At 38.3% G+C, this 24,997-nt stretch overlaps 2 protein-coding genes across 3 annotated transcripts; both read left to right on the top strand.

Moving 5' to 3' along the window:
- Nucleotides 1-915: 915 nt before the first annotated feature.
- Nucleotides 916-8,743, top strand: LOC104433395 (alpha-1,4 glucan phosphorylase L-2 isozyme, chloroplastic/amyloplastic). Of its 2 annotated transcripts, none has more exons than XM_010046122.3 (15): nucleotides 916-1,385; nucleotides 2,084-2,313; nucleotides 2,411-2,512; nucleotides 3,103-3,279; nucleotides 3,403-3,678; nucleotides 3,957-4,228; nucleotides 4,384-4,501; nucleotides 4,613-4,984; nucleotides 5,115-5,267; nucleotides 5,718-5,846; nucleotides 6,671-6,907; nucleotides 7,106-7,182; nucleotides 7,453-7,639; nucleotides 7,879-8,079; nucleotides 8,414-8,743. In XM_010046122.3, the coding sequence occupies exons 1-15, from the start codon at nucleotides 1,169-1,171 to the stop codon at nucleotides 8,528-8,530; spliced, it is 2,865 nt and encodes a 954-aa protein (XP_010044424.2). In that variant the 5' UTR covers nucleotides 916-1,168; the 3' UTR covers nucleotides 8,531-8,743. The 2 variants fall into 2 exon arrangements, with proteins under 2 accessions (XP_010044424.2, XP_010044423.2); XM_010046121.3 differs by having other exon boundaries at nucleotides 917-1,385; nucleotides 2,078-2,313.
- Nucleotides 8,744-17,619: 8,876 nt separating this feature from the next.
- On the top strand, nucleotides 17,620-21,512 carry LOC104435594 (probable WRKY transcription factor 57). The gene is made up of 3 exons (XM_010048316.3): nucleotides 17,620-18,222; nucleotides 19,638-19,781; nucleotides 20,965-21,512. Exons 1-3 carry the CDS (start codon nucleotides 17,780-17,782, stop codon nucleotides 21,350-21,352), a joined length of 975 nt encoding a protein of 324 aa, XP_010046618.2. The 5' UTR covers nucleotides 17,620-17,779; the 3' UTR covers nucleotides 21,353-21,512.
- The last annotated feature ends 3,485 nt before the right edge of the window (nucleotides 21,513-24,997 follow it).

Below are 24,997 nucleotides of genomic sequence, written 5' to 3'. Positions count from 1 at the left end.
CAAATAAAAGCCAAAAAACAGAAATAGAGAAAAGAACTTTTTCAGAAGATTTTGCTAGGACGTTGGTCCCCCACTACAAGTCTCCCAAGTTGCAAGCCCAATTGGGAGGTTTTCTTTTCCTTTTTATCATCATCCTGGATTTTAGCTCAGAGTATATTTTCTGCAAGCCCAATAATTGTCCATATGAAAGCAGCAGAGAGACAATGCTTTTATGATGTCATTAGTACATTCCCTCTTTCTATATGTTTAAATAGGGTTTTCAATGTGAAAAGAATAGGTTGTATTACTAGCTGTAAATGATGAATACTCATTTATTTTCTCAGTTATTTTAAATACTCAATCTTTTCTTTTATTACGCACCCTTTTCACTTTTCCTCAATAAAAACATTTTGGCTCCGTCTACCCAAAAAATAAAACTTGCAAAGCCGACATAAATTTTGTGGATACTTCTTAGATATATTAAACAAGAAATAATACGCTTTTCAAAGCATTGATTACACATAAAAGAATACAAAAAATGCAGTGGAAATTGTAAAGTTTCCTTAATTAGTTACTTAATGAGTGTCTCTAGAGTACTCATTGGTAAAATCTATATATTTAAAGTTAAGGAATGCATGAAAAAGAAGATGACACTCGCATGAAGTCAATCAATATGCTTAGATTCGTCTTGCTCTCATCGCTCCAATGCTTTGCTTAATTCATTTTTTTTTCCAATTGACCAATCCATGTTGAAAGCTCAGATGACTGAACAGTTCATTGAAGTTGCGGTGGGGGTACGTGACATGTGTAAACGCAAATATCTTGGCTGACAAAATATCTGACGGTTCCCCAAAGTTCATGCCGCACATTATCGCTCCATGAAGATCGAAGAAGTCTCGGCGTTGAGAAACGACGATTCGGTCTGTTCTTTTCTCGTTTTCAATGTCATCCTCTCTTTGGTTTTTCTATTTTGACTCGTTTTAAACGTGGACTGGTTGAAACGGCGAAGACGCAGACGGGCAAGTTGCCTACAAAGCAACGAGATAACTCCACCTTGACAGAGAATTTGCACCTCTCTCTCTCTCTCCCCCTCTCTTACTCTGTCCCGGTTTTTCGCTCATCGTTCAGTTGGTCACTACCCATTTGTGTGCTCTCACGCGGTAGGGGAGCGCGTTGCGCGGAAGGGGCAATGGCTGCTTCTCCGTTCTCAGCAAATTGCACCTTGCCCAAGTCGATTGCTCATTCCAAATCCGTGCACAGCTCTAAAGGATGTGACTTCGGAGCCCGAGTGACAAAGTTGTTCTTTTTGCAACACCCACGTTTGGTTTGTTCTCGAAGGAACTTCTATGTCAGAAACGTGGCTAGTGACCAAAAGCAGGAGCTGAAGGAACCCCTCGCTGATGAAGGTTGAGTAACTCCTTTTCTTCTTCTTCTTTTTTATGCTGTGTAGTTGATGCTGCATTTGTTGCAATGAAAACTATCAACATGTAGCCTTTAGTCAGTGATTACGTGTGCACACAACTGCTTAGAATTTTGTTTTAGGTTAGTTATTCTCTGCTCATTTCCTCGTGTACTTCTGGGTCTTCATTGAATTGAGTAGAATTTTGATGGTTTAGATTCCAATTTGCACTCAAAGAGTTGCTTAAATGTGCTGACACATTCTGTTTAACTGAAGTTGCCTATCTACTAAGATCTATAAATCGAAGTTTCTTGTTAGGTCCGGTGCATAGGCAATGTGATTCACCACACAGTGAAAAACAAATAGACATCAGCAGTGCGAAAAATGACAACTTCGACTTGACCATCCATCACTGCACGAAAGGCTCTCTCTTTTGATGACTAAGAAGAAAAAGGTCTTTTCTTGTTGGTTAGATGGGTCGACCCCTTTTCCTCTAGAGGGAACTTTAGATATATTATGAACACTTTGTCAATTTTGTTGCCTTTGGTTTCACTTCTTTTTGGACGAGTGACTCAAATCTTACTTGACTGGCTGTGTTTTAGGTTGTCCTTTGGCTTTGTTTTCCAAGAGAAGTCCTTTTCATTCCTGTGCTGGCAATTTTGTCCAATCTAGTTCTAAAACTTGTCTTTTGCTTTGTAGTTCCAGGCACACTGGATACTTCTGTTCCAGATTCAGCATCCATTGCCTCAAGCATCAAGTACCATGCGGAGTTCACCCCCTCTTTCTCTCCAGAGAAGTTTGAGTTGCCAAAGGCATATTTTGCCACTGCAAAAAGTGTTCGAGATACCCTTATAATAAACTGGAATGCTACTTATGATTATTACGAAAAGCTGAATGTAAAGCAGGCATATTATCTGTCTATGGAGTATCTACAGGTTTGTGGTGAAATATGTGCTATATTTTCGTTCATACAAGCTTTGGGTTTTGCATGTTATTTGTTCATGGATTTGAAGGAAAATATAAATTATCCAGGGCAGAGCACTGCTAAACGCAATTGGTAACTTAGAGCTTTCCGGAGCTTATGCAGAGGCTTTGAGAAAGTTGGGGCATAATTTAGAGGATGTGGCTAGCCAGGTAAGGCCATTGAACGACCTCAACTAGCCCATGCTGGGGTTTGGTCTTTCAAGTACCGTTGGCAACTTCTGGTATCAAGTTTCAGTTAGGTTTCTTTTTCATCCAAATAGTCTCAGTTGGCTCATCACATCTAATTCCACTGTCAAATGCCATGGGGCATCCTCTATATGTTGCAATGTTGGTCTGTATAGCTAAAACTGACATCCATTAACTACACTTGTTTATGTCTATACCCAAAGTATGCCACATTAATAGTGTTCCCATCTTTGGTCCCTCATCAAAATGTGGAGATGCTACAGATTGAATAATGTGCCTAAACTTTGAGATTTTATTGCCAGTTTGATGTAGCCTCTCACGGTTGTTGAATTAATTTACTCTGCCTCACCTATAATCTCTTGTTAAAAAGCTTTACATTTGGTCAGTCTATCTGTAATACCAGCATTGTGTCCATTTTGTGTACCGTACTTCAGGGATCTGGATGATGGAGACAATCTGATTACTCATGTATTGCAATTGCTATTCCAAAAGAACTGTCATTTTGCCTGTTGAGTTTTGTCTCTAGCTAAAATCCTCAAGATGATGATACCCAGGAACGAGATGCTGCACTTGGAAATGGGGGACTAGGGAGGCTCGCTTCCTGCTTTCTTGACTCTCTAGCCACACTCAACTATCCTGCATGGGGATATGGGCTTAGATACAAGTATGGCTTGTTCAAGCAGAATATTACAAAAGATGGCCAGGAGGAGGTTGCAGAAAATTGGCTTGAGGTAGAAAAACTTTTTCTTTCCACAAGCTAAAGCGAAATTTCTTTGAATGAAGACATTGCTCAAAGTATCACTTTGACAGTGGCTTGAATTTGCTTTTTGTTGACTATTAACTGTTCCTAGCAGATGGGAAATCCTTGGGAAATTGTGAGAAATGATGTTTCTTATCCAGTGAAGTTCTATGGTGAAGTCATTTCTGGACCTGATGGGAGCAAAGAATGGGTTGGGGGAGAAAACATAGTGGCTCTTGCCTATGATGTTCCCGTTCCGGGATACAAAACTAAGACCACCATCAATCTTCGACTTTGGTCCACAAAGGTTGCTTCCGAAGAGTTTGACCTGTGTGCTTTTAATGCTGGAGATCATGCCAAAGCATATGCGGCCCTCAAGAACGCTGAAAAGGTGCAAAGGATATTTTGGAGAGCTTATACCTCCTTTAGAACTTTATATGTAGAACTTGCACAAGGACAAGGTGTCTAAAAAGAAATTGTATTCATAAAATAGACAATGTTTAGAGGAGTGTCTTTCTTGTGGATTCTGCCGTCACCTCACTGCATAAGTGAGTAAATTATAGGAACTGCTTTTCTGCTTTTTACCAGTCAATTTATTCTTTAGATGTTCCACATGACACAAATATTTATGGTTTAGTTACACATTACAAATATTTCTGTTGTGATCAGATTTGCTACATATTGTACCCTGGGGATGAGTCAATTGAAGGAAAGACTCTTCGATTGAAGCAACAGTACACCCTCTGCTCTGCTTCTCTTCAAGATATCATCACTCGTTTTGAAAGAAGATCAGGGGATGTTGTGGATTGGGGGAAGTTGCCTGAGAAGGTTGCTGTCCAGATGAATGACACTCATCCTACGCTCTGCATCCCTGAACTGATAAGAATATTAATGGATGTGAAGAAGTTGAGCTGGGAAGAAGCTTGGAACATCACTAAAAGGTATTACATGTCACGATGGTGTTGTGATTTTTTGATAGCTATTTATCTGCATGTAAATGCGATCATCGTTTCCTGATCACTTCAGACATTCTGTTTTCACAGCCATCCCATGTTATTTTGTCTCTCTGATTTCTTGTTTTTGACATTTCTTTCAGGACTGTTGCCTATACTAACCACACTGTTCTACCTGAGGCCCTAGAGAAATGGAGCTTGGAGCTTATGCAGGATTTGCTTCCTCGACATGTTGAGATCATCAAAAAGATTGATGAGGAGGTAATTGTAGAAAGTCCATAATAATTGACTACGTGAAAACATCAACCCCCATTCTAAATCCTAACAAACTTTTCTTTGTTGAATGGTTTCTTGCTGGTAATATCAACCCAGTTAGTTCAAACTATAATAGATGAGTATGGCAAGGAGGATCTTGACCTGCTGCAGCAAAAGTTGAAAGAAATGAGGATATTAGCTAATGTCGAATTGCCTGGTACAGTTCTAGAATTACTAGTTAAACCAGAAGAAGATCCTATTGAGGAAGTTGATACTGCCATTGAAGAAAGTAAAGTAGTTGATGAAGTAGACCAACCTGAGGAAGAGGATGATCCAGAGGAGAAGAAGGTGATTCCTGAACCAGATCCAGAATTGCCAAAGATGGTTAGGATGGCCAATCTCTGTGTTGCTGGTGGATTTGCAGTAAATGGTGTCGCTGAGATCCATAGTGAGATCGTAAAGGAGGAAGTTTTTAATGATTTCTTCAAGGTGATACTATCAAGAAATTTTTATAATCCTGTTATATTGTTTCTCAGTGACTATATTGCTTCATTAGCTACTTCCGCTCCATGGTCAAGTAATCTTTCCATTACTGTTTTCTGGCATGACATGGTAACAGTTATGGCCAGAGAAGTTCCAGAATAAGACGAATGGCGTGACACCGAGAAGATGGATACGTTTTTGCAATCCAAATCTTAGTGAAATCATAACCAAGTGGACTGGAACTGATGACTGGACTATTAACACTGAGAAATTAGCTATCCTTAGAAAGGTAAAGGAGTCAGACAGACCTTGTTATCATTTTGATATTTAAAACAGTTCAGTTTATGCTTAAATGGCGACGTTAGGTTTAATGAAAGTAGTTGTGTGATTTCCTTTAGTGATGCTTGGTATATTTGATTGGTCTATTCCACATCCCTTCAATTTTTCAGTCAAATGTGAGACTAGCTAAAAAAAGGTCTATATCGTCTTCCTTAAGCACAGATTTCCTGATTATCTGACTTTTCAAGGATGAGATTTCTTCTTTTTAGGACTACAGTAATGGTTGAGGTCATCATGTATGGTCTGCCATTTGTGTACACATGTAAAATTTCTTCTGGTGATAGACTTTTTGAATCAAATCCTTTTAAGAAGTTTACGAGAATGGTGAAGTTGTGAATTACTATAAAATAACAGGCTAGTCATGCACTTGATCTGAAAGGCTGGTGTGTTTTATCCACAGTTTGCGGATAATGAAGATCTCCAATTGGAATGGAGGGAAGCCAAAAGAAGAAACAAGATAAAGGTCGCAGCATTTCTCAAAGAAAAAACTGGATATGTAATCAGTCCCGATGCCATGTTTGATGTCCAGGTTCATTCTTCCTCTGATTTCTTTCTGCATCTGTAGACAAGCTCTGGGGGATATGCGGCTTTTTCCCTCCCTTCTGCTATTGGTGGACTCTTGCACAGAAAGGCCAACTTATGGCCGTCTCTCGTCCCCCTGCCAGTGGGGATTCTACTCCGGGTGTTGCTTTGCTGCTGCTTTACCTCATGTCGGCCTGTACCTTCCTTAGGTGGCCCTCCACAAAACACCTCTGGAACCAGCATAACTCCTTCAGATTCTTCTCATTGCCTTGGCTACTTGGCATGTGTGACTCTGCTTTCATGATAGAACCAGGGGCCCTTCGTTTAAGTTGTAGTAGTGAGCTAATTTATGGAGCTGCAATTGAGGCAGCAGAATCAACTCACTGACTCACTAATTCCCTTAAGGGGTTTTTTTCCCGTTTCCTGATAATAAGCTGGTTATTGGGGTAAAAACGTTTAACATCCATAAGGTAGTCCAGGGGAGTTTTCTGTATATACTTCCAAACCCAGTATAAGACAAGTAAAGACGTGAAATCTCAGGAATCCTATGTGAAAAGGACTAACAATAGATATGTAACTGATGAAGGGATCACGGTAATCTCTATGCCTGCAATTGATCTGGTCTAGCGACAGTGAACATTTTATAGGTGGTGTTCTAACAGTTTTAGTGGGTAGGCTTAGACTCATATCTCAGGAGACATTAGAGATATACTATATTGCTCTAAACATGCGTGTCCTTATCAAAATATGTTACTTTCAAGGCATGTATGACTACGTCCAAATTTTCAGTCTTCAAAGTTTAATTGAGAGATCTTGATTATGTATGTTCAGGTGAAGCGGATACATGAATACAAGAGGCAATTATTGAACATCCTGGGCATCGTTTATCGCTACAAGAAAATGAAGGAAATGACACCTGAAGAAAGAAAGACAAGGTTTGTTCCTCGGGTCTGCATTTTTGGAGGTAAAGCATTTGCTACATATGTCCAAGCTAAGAGAATTGTGAAGTTCATCACGGATGTGGGGGCAACTGTTAACCATGATCCCGAAATTGGCGATCTCTTGAAGGTGATTTTGTCTATTGGCTACATTTAGTGTCTCATTTGATATTTGCCCAAACTAGTTATAGACTGGTTGGTTTTTCCCATTGGAAGTCAAGTACAATCTTATATTCTGAAATTGATTGTATTCATCTATACAGTGGAATGGCTAGTTATGTTATAGACATCTAAATGCATGTATGACATGTTCATTGCTTCAATCTAGGTTGTCTTTGTCCCAGACTACAATGTCAGTGTGGCGGAAGTGCTTATTCCCGGAAGTGAGTTGTCACAACATATCAGGTATCTTGTTTTAGTACAGTTCTCATAGCCCGAGGAAGAAAGTCATTTCAAATCTCAAAAGTGCCGGTCCATGCGTCTTTAACCTGGACCAGTAGAAAATCCAGTCATTTGTTCTAGATCTCAAAGGATGGTCATCACTTATTACCTTTTCCATACTTATTTCGTATATAAGTTCTATATCATTTCAGATATGTTTTAAGAGAGATGAAAACATGTTTTAGAATATTTATCTAAATAGTATGGTTGACGGCATTTCTCTCTGCTCTATAGTACTGCTGGAATGGAGGCCAGTGGAACCAGCAACATGAAGTTTGCAATGAACGGGTGTGTCCTCATCGGAACCTTGGATGGGGCAAATGTTGAAATAAGAGAGGAGGTTGGAGAAGACAACTTCTTCCTCTTCGGGGCAAGGGCACCTGAAATAGCTGGGCTGAGGAAGGAAAGAGCTGAAGGAAAGGTAATGCCGTGACGGTAGGAAGTTTTTTGCTCAATGATGGGATAAAGAACTATCACTATGAGATGATCCCACCATTACAAAAGATTTTTTTCTGACTGGGTTACTGTCACATAGACGTCGCCTACGCGGATCTAATGATGGTCAGAAAGACATGATCTCACGCTTCAATAATAAGCATCATCAGTGATCAGCTTTTCATTCTCTTTCTTGATGCATATGATCAATCGTGACATTTCCAGTTTGTCCCGGATGCTCGTTTTGAAGAAGTAAAGGCATATGTGCGGAGTGGTGTCTTCGGTCCCTACAACTATGAAGAGTTGATGGGATCATTGGAAGGAAATGAAGGCTACGGACGTGCAGACTATTTCCTCGTGGGCAAGGACTTCCCCAGTTACATGGAATGCCAAGAAAAGGTCGATGAGGCATATAGAGACCAGAAAGTGAGTAACAAAATAACACTTGCTGATAATATTTTCTTTGTTCTGCCCGCTTGCTGAATCTTTGTCTACAAGTGCTTGATCAGAAATCATATGTCAAGATGTCTATCTATACATTGGAATTTAGAAACTGTCCTGCATGATACAGTAGTTTGATTGTGTAATGACGTATCGCTTCATTTTTCCGTGTTATTCCTTAATCTCTTGCTTGTCGATCTATATTAATAAACTTTTGAGCAAGATATTCCAATCATCATCTTTCTTACATGAGATGATGCTTCATTAAGAGCTCTTTTGCTCCCTGTGACTCATCTAATTCTCTGACGTGCTTGAGCAGAGATGGACAAAAATGTCGATCTTGAACACGGCTGGGTCGTACAAGTTCAGCAGTGACCGAACAATCCATGAGTACGCCAGAGACATATGGGGAATCGAGCCGGTCGTACTGCCGTAACTTCACAGTATGTATTTCCTCTGGTGAAGTGCAGAAATTAATTGCCCTGTTGCATCATCCCACTCTTATGGGAGAATAAAGAGGTTGTTGGAACAAAAGAGAAAATGGTTGATATGCAAAGCATATCTCCCCATGTTACTGTAAACTGTAGAATGACATGTACAATGAGGAGTATGTACGATTAAACTTCCATATTGCAGAAGCTGAAAACTACACTGATATCTTCACAATCCTAGAGTCGACCACATTGTCCTCCTAATTTCACATTTAAGTCCGACCTCGTCCCCTTGGACCAGTTTATCCCTACGTAACCCAAAATTAGTCTGTATTCCACAAATGTCTTACCTCGGTGTCGAATGAGCCCTTCTCCAGGGCGTTTTCTGTTAGTGTGAAACATCATGCAATCGAGATCAAAGTAGCATGAATCTACTAACTTTAGACTAGGCTATCGATGTTTTTCTCATCCAAGTCCCTACGTTAAACAGGAATTTATCTTAATTACTACAAAAGTACTGATCATAGTCAAGGGTGTTGCGCAACCTGAGGGGGCTTCGGTTGAGAGGGAAAATGCTGTTTTGGCCTACTTCTTTGCGGTTCTTTTGTGAATTTTCTAACTAATGAATGGAGGAAAAATTTTCTAACTAATGAATAATTTTAAAACCATTGATCACCGACTTAGATATTGGCTATCCTAAATAATTTTTGTATTTTTGTATTTTTATTAATTTGTATTAATTTTTTTTTTTTTTTTCTTTTCCTTTCCTTTCAATAAAAAATTCAAGAAAATTCTTTTTATACCATCACTAGCTGTGCCACTCACGCCAGCTAAGTCACATTGTGACGCACTAGGATTTGAACCTCCCCTTCACGCAACGCCACCCAGGTAGGTGGTGTATTTTTATTAATTTGTATTCTTTTCTTTTCCTTTCCTTTCCTTTCAATAAAAAAAATTCGAGAAAATTCTTTTTATACCATCACTATTTGCAACTAAATTTCTAAATCAATTAGATGATTATATTAGCAAATTGTTAAAAGATTTAGTACTAAATACCAAATTAAAAGATTTATGATTGAATTAGCAGAAGCACAATATGTTTAGGATTTTTTGGTATTCATCCTAATGAGATGTATCTCAGAACCATATGATTATGTATGTGCTCCTCGAATATTTCCATTCGTTTTGGATATTGATTCTGTGTATCTGTAATTTACTATCACTTTTATGAAATTACTAATAGAATAATGAAGTGCACTAAATTCTTGACTTATTTAGAAAATTACCATTGCCCATAAGAAAACTATCTATACGAGATAATTTCGGATCAAGGAGTTATGGTATTTTCAAATTACGTGACCTCTTCTGTCTTTTTTTTTTTACACGAATGTCAAAACATTGTTTAAAGTCGGCGTACTTTTCGAATGTAAAATTCATCTTTATGCGTAGCGTACTAATTCTCTTTACCACCCTTAGATACATAGCATTAGATATTTCAAGAGGACCACATCATCCATCTATCCAATCAATGACGGCACATGAAATGCCATGCATTTCATCATCTTCCTAATTAAAAAAAAAAATATTATCATTCACAATATTTAATATTTCGTATTTCACGACCGATTTGGTGGATGAATGACATGGTCCTTAGGGATGAACATCTTATATCCCTACAGTATTTACAAATACACCCCTGAACTGTAGTGTCGGTTTGCAAAGTCGACCCCATCATCCTCCTAATTTCACAATTGAGTCCTAACCTTACGACGGTAGCCTATCATCCCTCGGATCAGTTTAATCCCTAAGTAACCCGAAATCACAGTGTATTCTGAACTGTCTTACCTCTATGTGAAACGAGCTTTTCTACAGGGCATTTTCCATTGGTGTGAAACATCATGAAAGCGAGATCAAGGTAGCGTAGATCTACCACCTTTAAGAATTAGATGTCCTAGGAGATCGATGTTATTCTCATGGAAGTCCCAAGTTAAAACAGGAATCCATCTTCATTAGTACAAAAGTACTGATAAAGCGATCATATTCAAATGCGTTAAGTATCCTGACATTGGGTGAGAGGGGGCCTTCGATTGAGAGGGAAAGAACTGTTTTGGCCATCTCTTTGCGGTTCTTTTGCGCATTTTCTAACTAATGAATGGAGAAAAAAATTAAGTCCTAAACATATTACGTTTTTGCCAATTCGATCTTAAACCTTTAATTTGATCAATTTTATCCTAAATATTTCGATAATTTGTCAATTTAGTCAATTCGACTAATTTTAAGCGAAATTCGTGGATGTAAATATTAGTTATCCTTCATGGCATGGTTGTAATTGATGTGCATAATTTTTTATTTAATTTTTCTGGATTCTTTTATTAATTTCTTATTCTTTTCCTTTCATTTGAATAAAAAAAAGTTGGGAATTTTTTTTTTAAATTATTTACATTAACACTTGTCGTGTCATGTAAACGGTTGATGTTCATGTCAGCGATTCTAGCTAAAATTGGTCAAATTGAGTATATTAGCAAATTAATAAAGGTTTAGGACTAAATTAACATAAGCACAATAGGTTTAAGATTTTTTTTTTTTTGTAATCATCCTAATAAGATAAATCTCACATTTGGTTGAACCATATGATTATGCATGTGCGCCTCCATTGTTTCTATTCTTTTTTGGAGATTGATTGTGCGGATCTGTAATTTACCATCACTTTTATGAAATTGTGAATTAAATAATGAAGCGCACTAAATTATTAACGTATTTAGAAAAGTTACCATCGCCAATAAAAAAAACTATTTACCACATACAAAGAAATAGATAATTTCAGATCAGGAGTTATAGTACTTTCAAATTACCCAACTTTTTTTTTTTTACACGAATGTCAAAACATTGTTTAAAGTTAGTGTAATTTTTTCCAAGGTAAGAGACATCTTTCCATGCTTGGTGGAATAATTTTTTTTAAACCTCCCTTAGGGACATCATTTTAGATATGTCAAGAGGACCACGTCATCTATCTATCTAATCAATGACGACGCACAAAATGCCATGCATTTCATTATCTTCCAAATAAATAAAAAATATCATCACTTATAAATATGTAAATCTCGAGTTTCGTGATTGATTAGATGAACGAATGACACGGTTCTCAAAGATCAAGTCTTATATCTCGACAGTATTTACAATGCTCGAACAAACGCGAAGTTGATGTTGATCTTTATGCTTAAATCCACGGTGGGAATAAAACCATGTAAATAATTATTAACACATTTTTATGTGGTATATCTAATTCAACGAGTCAAGAAATTTCGCAGCTCTTGGCTTCGGAGGTCACATCTTTGGGTTCTTGAAAATAACTTCATGGCAAAGGTCTTGCTGTCTTATCTAAGTGTCATTTTCTTTCTTCGATACATGCACCGATTTTCTTTTTGGTTGCTTGCAAGTTTTTGCCAGCTCCTTATTGGTCCGATGCTATTGAGTTGGCTCTCGCAAACCACTTTTTAATAAGTGGGTATCGACAAATACAAATACTGCCGAATTAGTGGAAATAGAAAGAGTAATGCCGCGTATATTAAAATTATTTTTATCAAAACAATATATATATAATAGAAGTGAGATCAGACTTTTATTAAATATAAGTGCGTACATTGTAAGTCACTCATCGACTTGTTGAATAACAAAAAAAGAATATGACTTGATTATTTAAATGCGAAGCACGATGCAAATTAATTTTGTTAAATAAGCTAGAATTATGTCTATCGTTACTCAGGAAAGGCTACGGGCCTTTTTGAGTGGTGGGTCATCCTCATTAATTCTTACCTTACGAAGCCTAAACTCTCTGATGAGATTCTACATCTAGAAGTGTTAGGTTAGACAACCTTTTTACTTCGAAGTCTGTCTTCTTCTTCTTTTTAATGGCAATGTGAACATGCTCGAATCTCTTTTCGATCGCCACGTTTCAAAGAGCCACTCCATGGAGAGTATCTTCTGGGTTTATCCTCAAGACAATGCCCATGAATAATAAAAATTGCTGCAATGATTCATGGTGAAGAAAGATTTTGCAAAACCCTAAATGACTCCTCACCTCGCTCGTTGAAGTCTCTTCCACACGATTTAAAAAGAGAATAGCGAGAGAAGAGCTCTAGAAGAAAGAAAATAACCCATCTTTTAGGAATTCGTTTGTTTCGTGAAAAATAAATTAAAAAAAAATCTCTTTTATCTAAAATACTCAAAAACCCTGAACTCATATCTCAAAAATACCTAAACTCTCCATCCATCTTTGCCACCGCCTTCCGATTCATTGGCCACCGTCTTCGCTTTGAAGAGTCGCTCTACGGCTAGCGAGCCAGCATTCGCCGTCGGGCCAATCATCGCTCCTCTCGTCATTCACCGCAGCTCCACTAGAGTCTCTATCCTGTGTTTCTCTCTCATCTCTGCTCCCTCTTGGTCCAGCTTGCATGTGGGATTGCCTGGGCTTGAGGATGACCGTCGCGACCTCGACCAAAGGTTGTCCATGGAGGCCTGGAGGAGGGATGGTGGTCGGCAGCGATTGGGTGAGGTGGACGTCGACGACAGTGATGATGGTTGGTGATCAAGAGCGAAAATGTCAAGTACATGAATCATTAAAGCTAGGGAGTTGAAAAAATGAGGAGAACAATTTTGAATAGTAAAATGACAATCTTGTAAATAAGTTCACGACTTTATTGAGTTAAAATGTTATTTTGAAGAATAGAATTCTATTACACTAAGTGAAAATTTAGGTGTGTTTAGAGTTGATTTCCCGTAATATTCAGAATTTCATCAAATGCATCTTCCAGACTTTACTTTATTTCCCCAAATGAAAACGCGATTGAATAAAAATTTTCGTTTTACAGAATAAGACCCTTGGTAGGAACTCAATGTGATATATATTTTTTCACCCAGGTTTTACGTAATTTCAATTTCAGGGCCCTTTTAGGCGTCAAAAACATCATTTCACTAATGGATACGCCACGTCAGAATAATGTCAGATTGAGTCGGGTACACCACCTGAGTAGATTCTCGGCGGTGGCTTTGAATATAAGTTAAAAAGGTTAAACGAATGAGTTTACGTGAAGTTAGCAAATTTACCCCTGCCGACGGACGGCAGGGAATTCCATGCAGACGAAGGTGGTCCCCACCGAGACTCTCCCACCAGCTGACTGCCGACAGATCTTTACGTGCCGGGCTCGCAAAAGGATAATGACCGTCCGATGGAAAAGCCAGGAGACAAAAGTCTACCGTGGGGAACGGGGAAGTTTCCAAATAATGCACGTGCCCTATTTTGCGGACTGTCTAGTTATCTGCCATGTACCTGCCTTGGATATGGATCATAGAGTTGTTTTTGGGAATTAATTGATGTTAATGTGACATTGGTAACTAAATAATTATTATGTTTTTAATCAAGACAGAAGTAAATATTGGTGATGGAATAAGTTGGCCTCATCTAAATATCCAATAATATTTGTCACGTCATTTTTTTTTACACGGCATATGTTATACCATTTTACCAAACAAAATCTAATTTCATCTTAATTTTTCTAACTGGCATTATTTCTTTTGAGCATTTCTTATTTTAATATCTAGCTGCAATCAATTAACTTGCTTTGTTAAATAATCTTATCCTTTGCAAAATCATCGTTCTTTCACGCTCTTTCAACTTTTTCCACATATGCACACATACATATTGCATTGCTTTTAATTACTAATAAAATCAAATGATATATTCAAACTTTCATATGATTTATTGGATAATCTTCTCATTTGGGGAAGCATGAAAAAGTTCATCTTCCATCAGTAACCATCCAAAGTACTTATAACATCTGTCTGTGGGCCCGAAAGAGGGGCAATGACTAATGAGTTAGCCGCGACCCACGATGGAGTGGGTTAGTGTTGGAGATGATGAGTAAATTTCATATCACGATAATGACCTTTAAATATACTAGTTAAAGGATTATATTTTAAATAAATGAGTCTTTTTTTTTATGAGAGCATTTTATGGAATGCCATGAGAAAATTCCATTGACTAAAATGCTGTTAAATAGTTTTTAATTATGATATAATGGAGTTGAAAAGATTCGGAGATTTGCAGTTGTTAAAAAATCATTGTCAGGTCAACAGAAAAATTGAATGCAAGGGTTACAATCGATCACACGATGTACTGTTTTCCGTGGAGACGAGATTATAAATTTCTGTAATCATGTCTTAGCAAAGCAATGTTGAAAGAGAATGGACCACGTACGAGTGATTATTGCATATGATGTATTGGCACAACAAATAAAGTGCATTCCCACTTCAAAGGACCACATCTATCGATCCTTTACCTAAAGGACACGAGGCAAATTCAATATATAGGGAAAAAAAAGCATATCACAATCACACTATATATTATTATATAAAAGAATAACACTTGATGGATAAATAGGCAAATGAATATATATAATAGACAAAAGGAGAGGTGGGTAATTGTTCTTTTCGAATCCTGAACCAATACAATGGAATTAAATTAAACTTAATTCAAGTTGGATTCCTCACCATGATTAATACAAAATTTTGAGTTTTTTTTTTGCGCCACCCACATGCGATTCACGAGGGGCATGTCTTGCGCCTCGACAATACTAGGAGTCTTGTCGACAGTCCCACTTGTCCAGCTGCCGATGCAGAATCGGGCATCATTGTCCAATCAAATCCAATCTTTGGAAATTCTGTAATTGCAAAAATCGGCAGCCCCACAATTTAGGGCAAACCGAAAAAGAGGGGACGAAACGTCTTTGGGTTTAGTCCCCACGAGGGACCGCGTTCATGAATAGCGACCGTAAAATCGCAACCGGAGCGTAAGATTTGGTAGACTCGCCGCCGCATTCGGTGCCGGACAAGATAGAACGTCCGAGAGAATGATGACGGTATTTTTTAGGCGAGCGTACGAATCGTGGAGAGAATAACAAGCGATTCGAGCTAGAGTAAAGTGTAGGGTTTTCCCTCGACTTCATCTAATTGCCATTTAGACAAATTTGTAATATAAATATCTAATGCGTGCTCGGTTGTCACCAGACATCTTTGGGTTGGCTCCAATCATAAAGTGCCAAAGGAAGATATGTCGACGTGTTCGTTTAGTATCGTAAGTCACATGGTGTTTCTTTTACGATAATGTTCCAATCGAACGTGGCCGAGAATATGATCGCGAGGCGGACTGGAAGGACGCAAACCTTCCACGTCGAAACCGAAATAGGCTGCATTGCATGCGGTGCTTCCGGGGACAGATCTCTTTGCCCCACCTACTTAAAAAGCTCTTGATTAGCCGCGTGCTTTCACGACGACCTTTCCTCTTCAGTTTGCAGGTAATTTTCCATAACCAGATTCGTAACATTAGCCAAGAAAACTCCTTTTTGATAGATAGACCCTATATTATAACATAGAATTAAGGTTAGGGTTCATAGCGATGCTGAATCTTGATCTAAAAGAGCATTGGAACGGTGTCGCATGACGGGTGAAATGTCGCTCGACCTTCGACCCTCGAATCGTAAAATTCCGTTATACCCTTTTTGCTATCTTGAGATTGTATGTTAGTTACGTATCTTGCAAGACCTTTTGGACAAGAGATGCTGTCTTCGATATCAATTTTGAGATCGACAGGAGCGGTTCTAAAAGAAAGGGTACAGGACTTTGTAGATGCTCGTCTTAATTTGCGCTCGTGATTAGGGTTCATCATCTTTCCTACTTCGTAATATGGACACGCGTTGCCAGATGGTGATAATAGCTGAATATTATTCGTGGATTGGGACGTCGACTTCACCATCGAGTGAATTGAATTTCGTGAGATGGTGATATTGCGATTACGCGATATCCCTTTCGAGTGAGATTTCTTCGTTTGTTTCCTTTTGCGAGACATTTTTCTTGTTGGTTTCTTTGTATTATTAAAAATAAAGTCTTCATCAATGTCATGTACCGAACATACAATCGGTTCTCATTTCGATTGGGAATTCATCATCTCATCTCATTTTATATCGTATTCATATAGAGTAAATTAATTATTCCAATGAGACGCTTGAGCTCGATTGTATATTATAACATCCATTTTTGTGTAATATTGTCCCGCTTTGGGTCACTCCGCCTGCGCGGACGAACCGCCATCCCAGTCACGATCTTTTCCCTCACGGCTTTAAAACGCGTTATACAGATTAGAGGGACCAAAGCCTTATAAGCTAACCAAGACCTCCCTCCCTAGGCGATGTTGGACAAGAGAGGAGGCTGTCACATATATCGTATAATTAGAGGAGTGAAAAGAAAAAATAAGTTGGATCCTTGAACCCTCTTAAGAGATCTAGTTTGTCTCTTGTATATTGCTGGCCCAAGAAAATGATATCCCCAAGTCAAATCATCCACACTAATTCATCTAATAAATAATTTTTCAAAGGTTTATTTTCCACCGTCATATTTTCAAATAAATATCCAACTTTTTTAATCGAGTAAGAGGTCGATTAAAGAAGCATTCTCTCTTCATTAAACCTTGTACGAATAATCAATTAAATTATAATTAAGGATACGCTTATTTCTCTGAAAATTTCATGATTAAAGAAAATATTTTATAGAAAAGTGTATAGTTTTAAGAAGAGTGATTTCCTCATTGTTAAAAGGGGCAGTCTTTTTCACCTCATTTAATTTTTTTTTTAATTCAGTTCATCAAATATAATTTTGTAATATCATTACTTTTTCAGTCATCCAGACATCAAAAAGATAGGGAAACAAATTTTCGGGCTCGTTAGTTTTCTACTTTCATGAAGGAGGGAGCACCAAAATTAGAATTTAGTTAATTGTCACGAGAAAAGATCACAGGGAGCGGGGGGGCCCACTCTCTTGTCGGAAAGATCGTATCGCCTCCTCAAAAAAAAGCCCCGATCTACTGTCCCGCCATTCATGCGCGTGGGCCCCTACTCTCTCTCTCTCTCTCCCTTTCTCTCTCTCCCTTGTCTTGACGACGGAATGAATTTGAAACACTGTGCAGCAAAGTAACTACTGGGAACGAACTATGTCTTGACGGGACGTAGCTATCGAAGCCCCGCCTCTCCCCCCTTTGCTTTTTTTCCCCCTGTCAAAAAGAGAGCTTCCAAAAGCTACGCGTCCTTTCCAACGCTAGAATAGCCTCTCCTCTCCCTCTCCCTCTCCCTCCCCCGCTCTTCCCCTCTCCTTCCCTCGCAAAACCCTAGCTCTCCCCACTTCAGAAATCTGTCAAGGCATGGACGACAATGGAGACCAGCACCGGTCCGATCCGTTCGCGGACTTCACCGCCATCTCCGCCTGGCCCCACCTCGGGCCCGACCCGGACGGCCGATACTTCTTCGGGGGCGAGCGGGACGGCGCCGCGCTCGGCGAGTTCGGATGGAGCCTCCCGATGGGAGGCAGCGGCGGCTGCGGCGGCGGCGGCGGAGGATCGTTCGGAGCCCGCGACTGCTTCGGGGACGTCGACCAGATCATCGGCGCGGGCGCGGGCGGGGGCAGGTATCGGCGGGGGCGGGATCGTCGTCGGCGCCGCCTCCTCCTCCTCGCGGTTCCGACGCGGCCTCGGCCGTGGGCGGGACCGCGGGGGGGACGCGTCGACGTCGAACAGGTCGGCGTCTTCGGAGTCGAGCGAGGATCCGCCGGAGAGGTCCGCGGCCTCCGGCGAGAGCTTGCTGGCGCCAGAGAAACCGTGAGTATCGTAGGGTTTTCTTTTTTGCTGTTGTGGAATGAATCGGAACTAAAAGATCGCAACTTAATCTGAAACCCGCGAGTCTTTGGGGGGTTCGGAAACCGAGGAATCGCATCGAAATCGGAGCAGCCGAAATCATCTCCCCTTCCTCTCATCTCGAGTCTTCCGAACCCCAGTGCAACTCCACGCTTGCGTCCGTACCCTCTAGAAGCGCATGCCAGTGGTGGGAAGGGCGAGACAGTTTCGTAATTTCGAGGTAGAACGAGGGGCGATATTGGGTTATGGGGAGGGGCGTGCATTAATTAATTAGGTGCGTGTGCGTGCTTCGACACCGCCACTATTTCGGCGGGAATAGCGTGCTCCAGTTCCACTCTTTTTTCCCTTTTGTTCTTGCTTTATTTAGGAACTCGTACGAACGATTCTGGGTTCTTTTCTTTAACGTAATTTCCATGTTCTTCCATTATATTCTCGGGTTGATTTGCGAAAGTGGTGGTGGTAGTGGTGGTGGTGGTGGTGGTGGGAGAGGATCGTCGACACCGAGATCTTCTGCGCAGCCCAGCGCTTTTGGCGAGCAAAAAGACAATGGGTTGCTTTTTGAGGGGGGCGAGAGTTGACCGAGCAGAGAGATCGAGAAGCGTACAGACAGAGCACTTTTGCGCTCGATCTCCGAGGCAGATTTGGTTGTCTGTTCAGTGGGCGGCTCGTGAGATCCGATTGGATTATACGATGTTTTTATCATATGTTTCAGTCACGCACGATAAAAAAGAAAAGAAAAAGAAAATAAGGATTGCATGTTTCCTGTGTACATGGAATCTGGGGGTGGGGGGGAAGCTAGGTTTTCCTGACCATGGCCTGGGCTCGGATCATGGAAGACAGGTTCAGCTCTGACATGCGTGTGTCAGTGAGAAACAGTAATGGTGTGTCGTTCCTGTGAATATTCCGTTCGCCGTGCTTTTTCTCAGTTCATGGAAACCCTCGTAGGAAAGCTGACCGAGAAAATTTTGCCACACTTCTTTATGTTCATGCGTAATTAGCCTAGAGAGTGCCCTTTACGGTTTGACTACTGGCATTGACGTTAGCAGCATCGGAGCATTTACGTAGACTACCAAAAGCATCAAGATTTACTATAATTTTTTTCCCCAAGTGAATAAGGGCCTCTGGTTCCAACGCAGGTTGAAACAACCGTGACATCCATATATGGTAGGGCAGCCTCCATGTTAAGACACAGAACATTTAACTTTACCTTCTTGGTGTTGAAGGATCTAGCGTCTCGATCTTCTTGTTTATATTAGCAAGTTTGATGTACTTTCGCTGGATTAACAATACATCACATGCTGGTTATTTCGCATGCATGAGTGGCTTATTTAGTTATCATCATTTGTTTTTTCCTATTCACGGTTGATGTGCTTCTACAGGAATAAAGTTAGAAAGAAAGGACAAAAGAGAATAAAGCAGCCGCGATTTGCGTTTATGACTAAGAGTGAAGTTGATCATCTTGAAGATGGGTACCGCTGGCGAAAATACGGACAAAAGGCTGTGAAAAACAGCCCATATCCGAGGTATGTTGATTTCTTTATGCTCTCTGAAGGTGCCCAAGCTTATATGTATTTAATCTTGATACTCTCCTTTTGGTCCGTCTTTTGATGTGGATTTGAGTTAAAAAAGAATCTCTTTTGGTCAATTCTTTTGCTGGATATTTTGGTATCAGTCTAAGATCCTTCTAAGAAGGCGCACTGAGAAAGTGCATTATGCCAAAGTAAATGCAATATTCAAATCATTTAAATTCTAGTTACTTTCTGCTCGAGAATGTCTTCACTGCACTTTTCTTTTCCTACCCATTGTGCACAAAAACCTCGCAATACCCTTCCGAGTTTTATTGCTATGAGCTTAGAAACGGGAGCTCTTCTGATTTGTGCATTTACTTCTTGAAAAACTTGTGAAGCCTTCGATCTTGGCTAGAGCATCCGACTTTAGCTCTCTCTTAGGATCTGCAGTTATATGATGAATACCCACAGTTAGAGAAGCAAATTGAATTTGAATTCCTCTCTTAGCTTAATCGATGACGCAGTACAGCTGACATCGCAGTTTTCTTGGAAAGCTTTCTACTAATAGAAGTCCAAGTAACGCTATGTGTGCAGCCACGGGATGTCAAGACAACATGATCTTGAGTTCATACTCCCGAGTATCATCAATGTGTTGCCTTATCTTCTTTTAGTTAAATCATCTCTCCACGTTGTAATTATCCGATACTAGAGGGAGTGTTTGAATTGAGGTTCTAACTTATCAGAGCAAAAGTATCAAAAGGAAAGGCAGGTTAACATTGTCGTTGTGTACAAGGAACGCAGTTCTTGTCAATAGTAACACATTCCAAATTCCACCAATTAATGAAACCTTGTTTAGCTAAGAATTCGATGAAACAGTAGTCAAATCATATTGAATTTAAGTTGATGTTTAGGTGTCACAAACCTGTTACTGTACTAGTGCGTTTTTCGTGCTCATGTTTTGTTTATTTATGTTCAAGCGTCCTTTGAAATTGGCAAACCGTCCATGAACTCAAGATTATGCATATACTATTTCTTATGCCGACGTAGGCAGCTGAAAGATTTTCTACTGACTTGCCACAATGTGCCACTGGTTAGTCAAATGTGCTGAATATCTGCAAACTAGAAACGAGTTTGAAACAGATCGCTTTGACAATTGTATCGACCTCCTTTAACTTTTCTTTTGTTAAAACAAATGCAGGAGCTACTACCGTTGCACGAATAGCAAATGCACAGTCAAGAAGAGAGTGGAGCGATCCTCCGAAGATCCTGCAATTGTAGTAACCACCTACGAAGGCCAACATTGCCACCATTCCGCTGGGTATCTCCGCAGCAGCACCATTAGCCACGAGGCTACCTTCGGCAGGCATTTTGCTTATCCGCCCTCACAAATTTACCATCCCACACGACTTCACGTACCCATAGAAACTTCTCCTTATAACTTAAACACTCACCGTGCACCAACCTCTTCTGGAGACTCTCAACGGTTGCTGACTTCTTCTGGAGAACGCGGAGAACCCTCCGGCGTAAACCAACTTCTTCCTACCGAAGGACTGCTTGCCGATGTTGTGCCTCCTAAAATGAGATGAGAATTAAGTTATGGTAAATAAATTATGGTAAATGCTAACTCGAACACGAACTAATGGCTATCTCTATACTGATATATGCTGTAAAAATGGCTCCTATTTATTCATGTCATTGATTTAGTGAATTTGCGCCTTGTGGATGGAGTACGCTCTATGCTGATTAGCAAGCCGAGCAATAATTCTAATGCTTACAAGAGAAGCTCCTGTGTATTAGATCCACTTCTACAGGCTACCCAATCAGAGACTCCAAATAATATGCGACATGGGCTGGTGATCACGGGAGATGCGTAGATATTCAATATGTGCATTAAAGAATTCTATTGTTCCTTGTTAAAGTATAGATTTTTTTTCCCATACCAGTAAATTTCAATGAGCGTCAGAAAATTTTCAAGTACATGTGGTAAAAAAAAATGACTAGTGATTTTTTTGAAGACTTATTAATCACTTGCCAACACTTTCATAAAATAACAAACTTTATTTGCTAGTTATATACCGATGATTATTTGATTTCTTCAATTTTCCAACAAATCTTACCCTTACCAACTTTAATTTGCATTCCCTAGCAATATCTGATATTTACCAACTCTTTAGGTTACCGACTTTTATTCAACAGTGTTAATGCCTTAACTTTATCAACTCTTTTTAAAAAATTACTGACTTTAATTTAAGTGATTTATCATCATTTTTTCGGTAGTTATCAACTTCTTCTTTGGTTACCGTTTTGCCAAAATTTACCACGACGACAGAAAATTTTGCAACGAAAGTCGTTTTTCGGATTTTTATTAGAGGAGATAGGTTATGTGGTATTTTTTAACAAGGAAATATGAAAATTGATAGATATATTTCAACGGAATTTAATTGATGGTGAAGTATACAAGATAAAAAGATTACGTCAGAATTTAATTGAAAATGAAGCATCACGAAATTACAACAAATATACAAGCTGGAATTTAATCGACGGAGCATTATCTAAAAATTACAATAATGACTAAGATACGGAAATTACAAGATAATTGAAAGATAACAAGATTTGTTGTTCTCAAGGCTTCTACTGTACACAAATACTAGTATTTATAATGTTCAAAACATAAGTGCCTAAAAGTAGTTATTCAATAGTTTTAGCCATGCTTTTGCGTCTCTAGAGGTTTCGGTTCTATATCTTCACATCACCACAACTTCTTCTCATCTCCAAGTGATTGCGAAATTCATGTGAATTCCTGTCTGCATTATAAGAAGTTACAACAAACTTATCCACAAGAAACTCAAATGTTTGAAAATATCGCTACTAGGCAGTTACATGCCAATATCAATGTCAATTTGACCTTTGCTGTCGATATCTTCCTTGGTTGTCAATACTCTTCAAGTTGTCACATTTATCTAAAAGAGATTAAATATAAAAAAACATCGCTATTCATCAAGTTGTAGACTATTCATTTCATCGACAACTTCTGCCATTCACCAAACTATACTCTCATCAATTAAGTCTATCACTTGTCCATAATAACTAAAAGTTTGTCATTTTTCAATGTAAACAATTACCAATTCTTATTTTAGTTAGTTACTAATATTCATTCAGCTTTTTTTCTAATTTATCAGCTTTTCTATTAGGTTACTTAATTGGGAAAAGAGTTGGTGAATTGCTCAAATATAGTTAGTAATATCATGTAATAACTAGTAATTAAATGCATCAGTAGCAAAAGGTAAATGAAAGTCAATTAAAGACAAGAGAAGTACTTTTTCGGCCAGAATTTAGAGAAGTTGAATTTAGAATAACCCTATAAATATTGGTAATTAACTCAAATAAGAGTTAGTAACTCCAAATTACTAGTTGGTCAATCGTTGTAAAAAGTTCATAAGTAAGGCCAAATAAAAGTGGTAGCTCAATACAAATTTGGCAAGTGTAGAAACAAACAAACAAACAAGCATTAATGAGCAACTCAAATGTGCGTTGATAACTCAAAACTAGTTGGTGATTTAATTATAAAAAAGTTGGTAAATCACCAAAATAAGGTTTGTAATGTCATTTATTAATTGATATATATATAAACTGTTGGTAAGAGAGTTGAATAAAAAGTGGTAGAAGATGATGGGATTTTTTTTTCTACTGATAAGAGATAATGGTTATTTATACAAGTTGATAAATTTAAGGCGTTGATAAGAGAGAGTGAGTAAAATTAGTAAATTATAAAGAGCCTTTCTTTATTACAAAAAAGAGGTATTAATAATTTTTAAATAGACCAAGTAAACAATGCTAACTAACTCTAATAGAATTGGTAATGTAAAACAAATTGGTGACTTAATCAAAGATAAGGCTCGGTAATCACTCTAATTGAGGCTGGTAATTTTTTAAAGAAATTTGTAAGTTTAAAGGGTTTGTTATCTAGACAAGTTAAAAGTGGTAATTCAATAGAGAAGTTTGTAAATTGTTATAGGCAACTAAACACTAGTTAGCAACTCAAATGAAAGTTGGTAACGGAAAAATAATTGTACAACTCAATCGAAAATTGATAAATTACTTGACCTGAGGTTGATAGTTTTGATATAGTAGTTGCTAAGTTTAAGGCGCTTGTAAGAAAGGTAGATAGAAATTGGCAAGATGAGAGATTTTTTTTTTTGTTTTTTGTCGAAAGTAAGAAAGTTAGTAATTAAAAAATTAAACAAATGCCGGTCACTTACTCAAATGAGAGGGAATAACGCAAACTAATGGGAAGCTTAATAAAAAAAATTGGTATTAGCTCTAATTAAGGTGGATAATATCTAAAAAGAGTTGATAATAAAAAGGGTGGTAAATAAGGCAAACAAAAGTTCGCAAATTTTTTAAATAGAAGAATCTATTCAAATTTGTAGGCAACTCAAATAAAAGTCAGTGAACCAAAATTAGCTGGCAATCGAATGAGAGAAAAATCAGAAGTCGAACAAATAAAAGTTGGTACAACTTATAACGGTTTATAAATTTGAGACATTTAGCAAAAAGACAAACATAAGTTGGCAAACAATAATAATACTTGATAAATCAAAAAAAAAAAAAGTAAGTCAAGTGAGAGTTGATAATCCAAAAGTTGGAAATTTAAATAGAAATACGATAAGTCACTCAAATAAAGATTGGAAAATTTATATAAGAACTGGAAAAATTGAAGATGTTGATAAGAAAAACAAATATGTGTTGGTAAAAGATATATATGGTCAAATTCACAAATTATTAAAAGGTTAATACCCTGAAAAACCCCAACCGGTACACCTTTGTGACAAATTTACCTCAAATTATTCTTTTAACTATGGAAAACCCCAAACTAATACACTTGTGACAAATTTATCACTGCTGACCATAAAAAACCCCAAATTTGTACATTTATAATAACTTACTCCAAACTAATTTATATGATTTCCAAAAACCCCAAACTGGTACATTTGTGACAAATATACTATTTGTTAAATTGGATTAATATCACAAAAAATCACAAAAATTATATAATTATGACAAACGGAGAGTAAAATCTTAAATCGGTACATAAGCTAACTATCACATATCATTCAACTTAATAATTTGATAGTAATATTTAACAGAAACTAATAGAGGGTAAATTTGTTACAAATATACAAGTTTTGGATAAATTTGTTAAATGTGTAATAGTTTGGAGTTTTTGGTAG

The sequence above is a fragment of the Eucalyptus grandis genome, chromosome 2 (assembly GCF_016545825.1).
Source record: "Eucalyptus grandis isolate ANBG69807.140 chromosome 2, ASM1654582v1, whole genome shotgun sequence".
Taxonomy (NCBI): Eukaryota; Viridiplantae; Streptophyta; class Magnoliopsida; order Myrtales; family Myrtaceae; genus Eucalyptus; species Eucalyptus grandis.
This window is presented reverse-complemented; position numbering and strand designations above follow the sequence as displayed.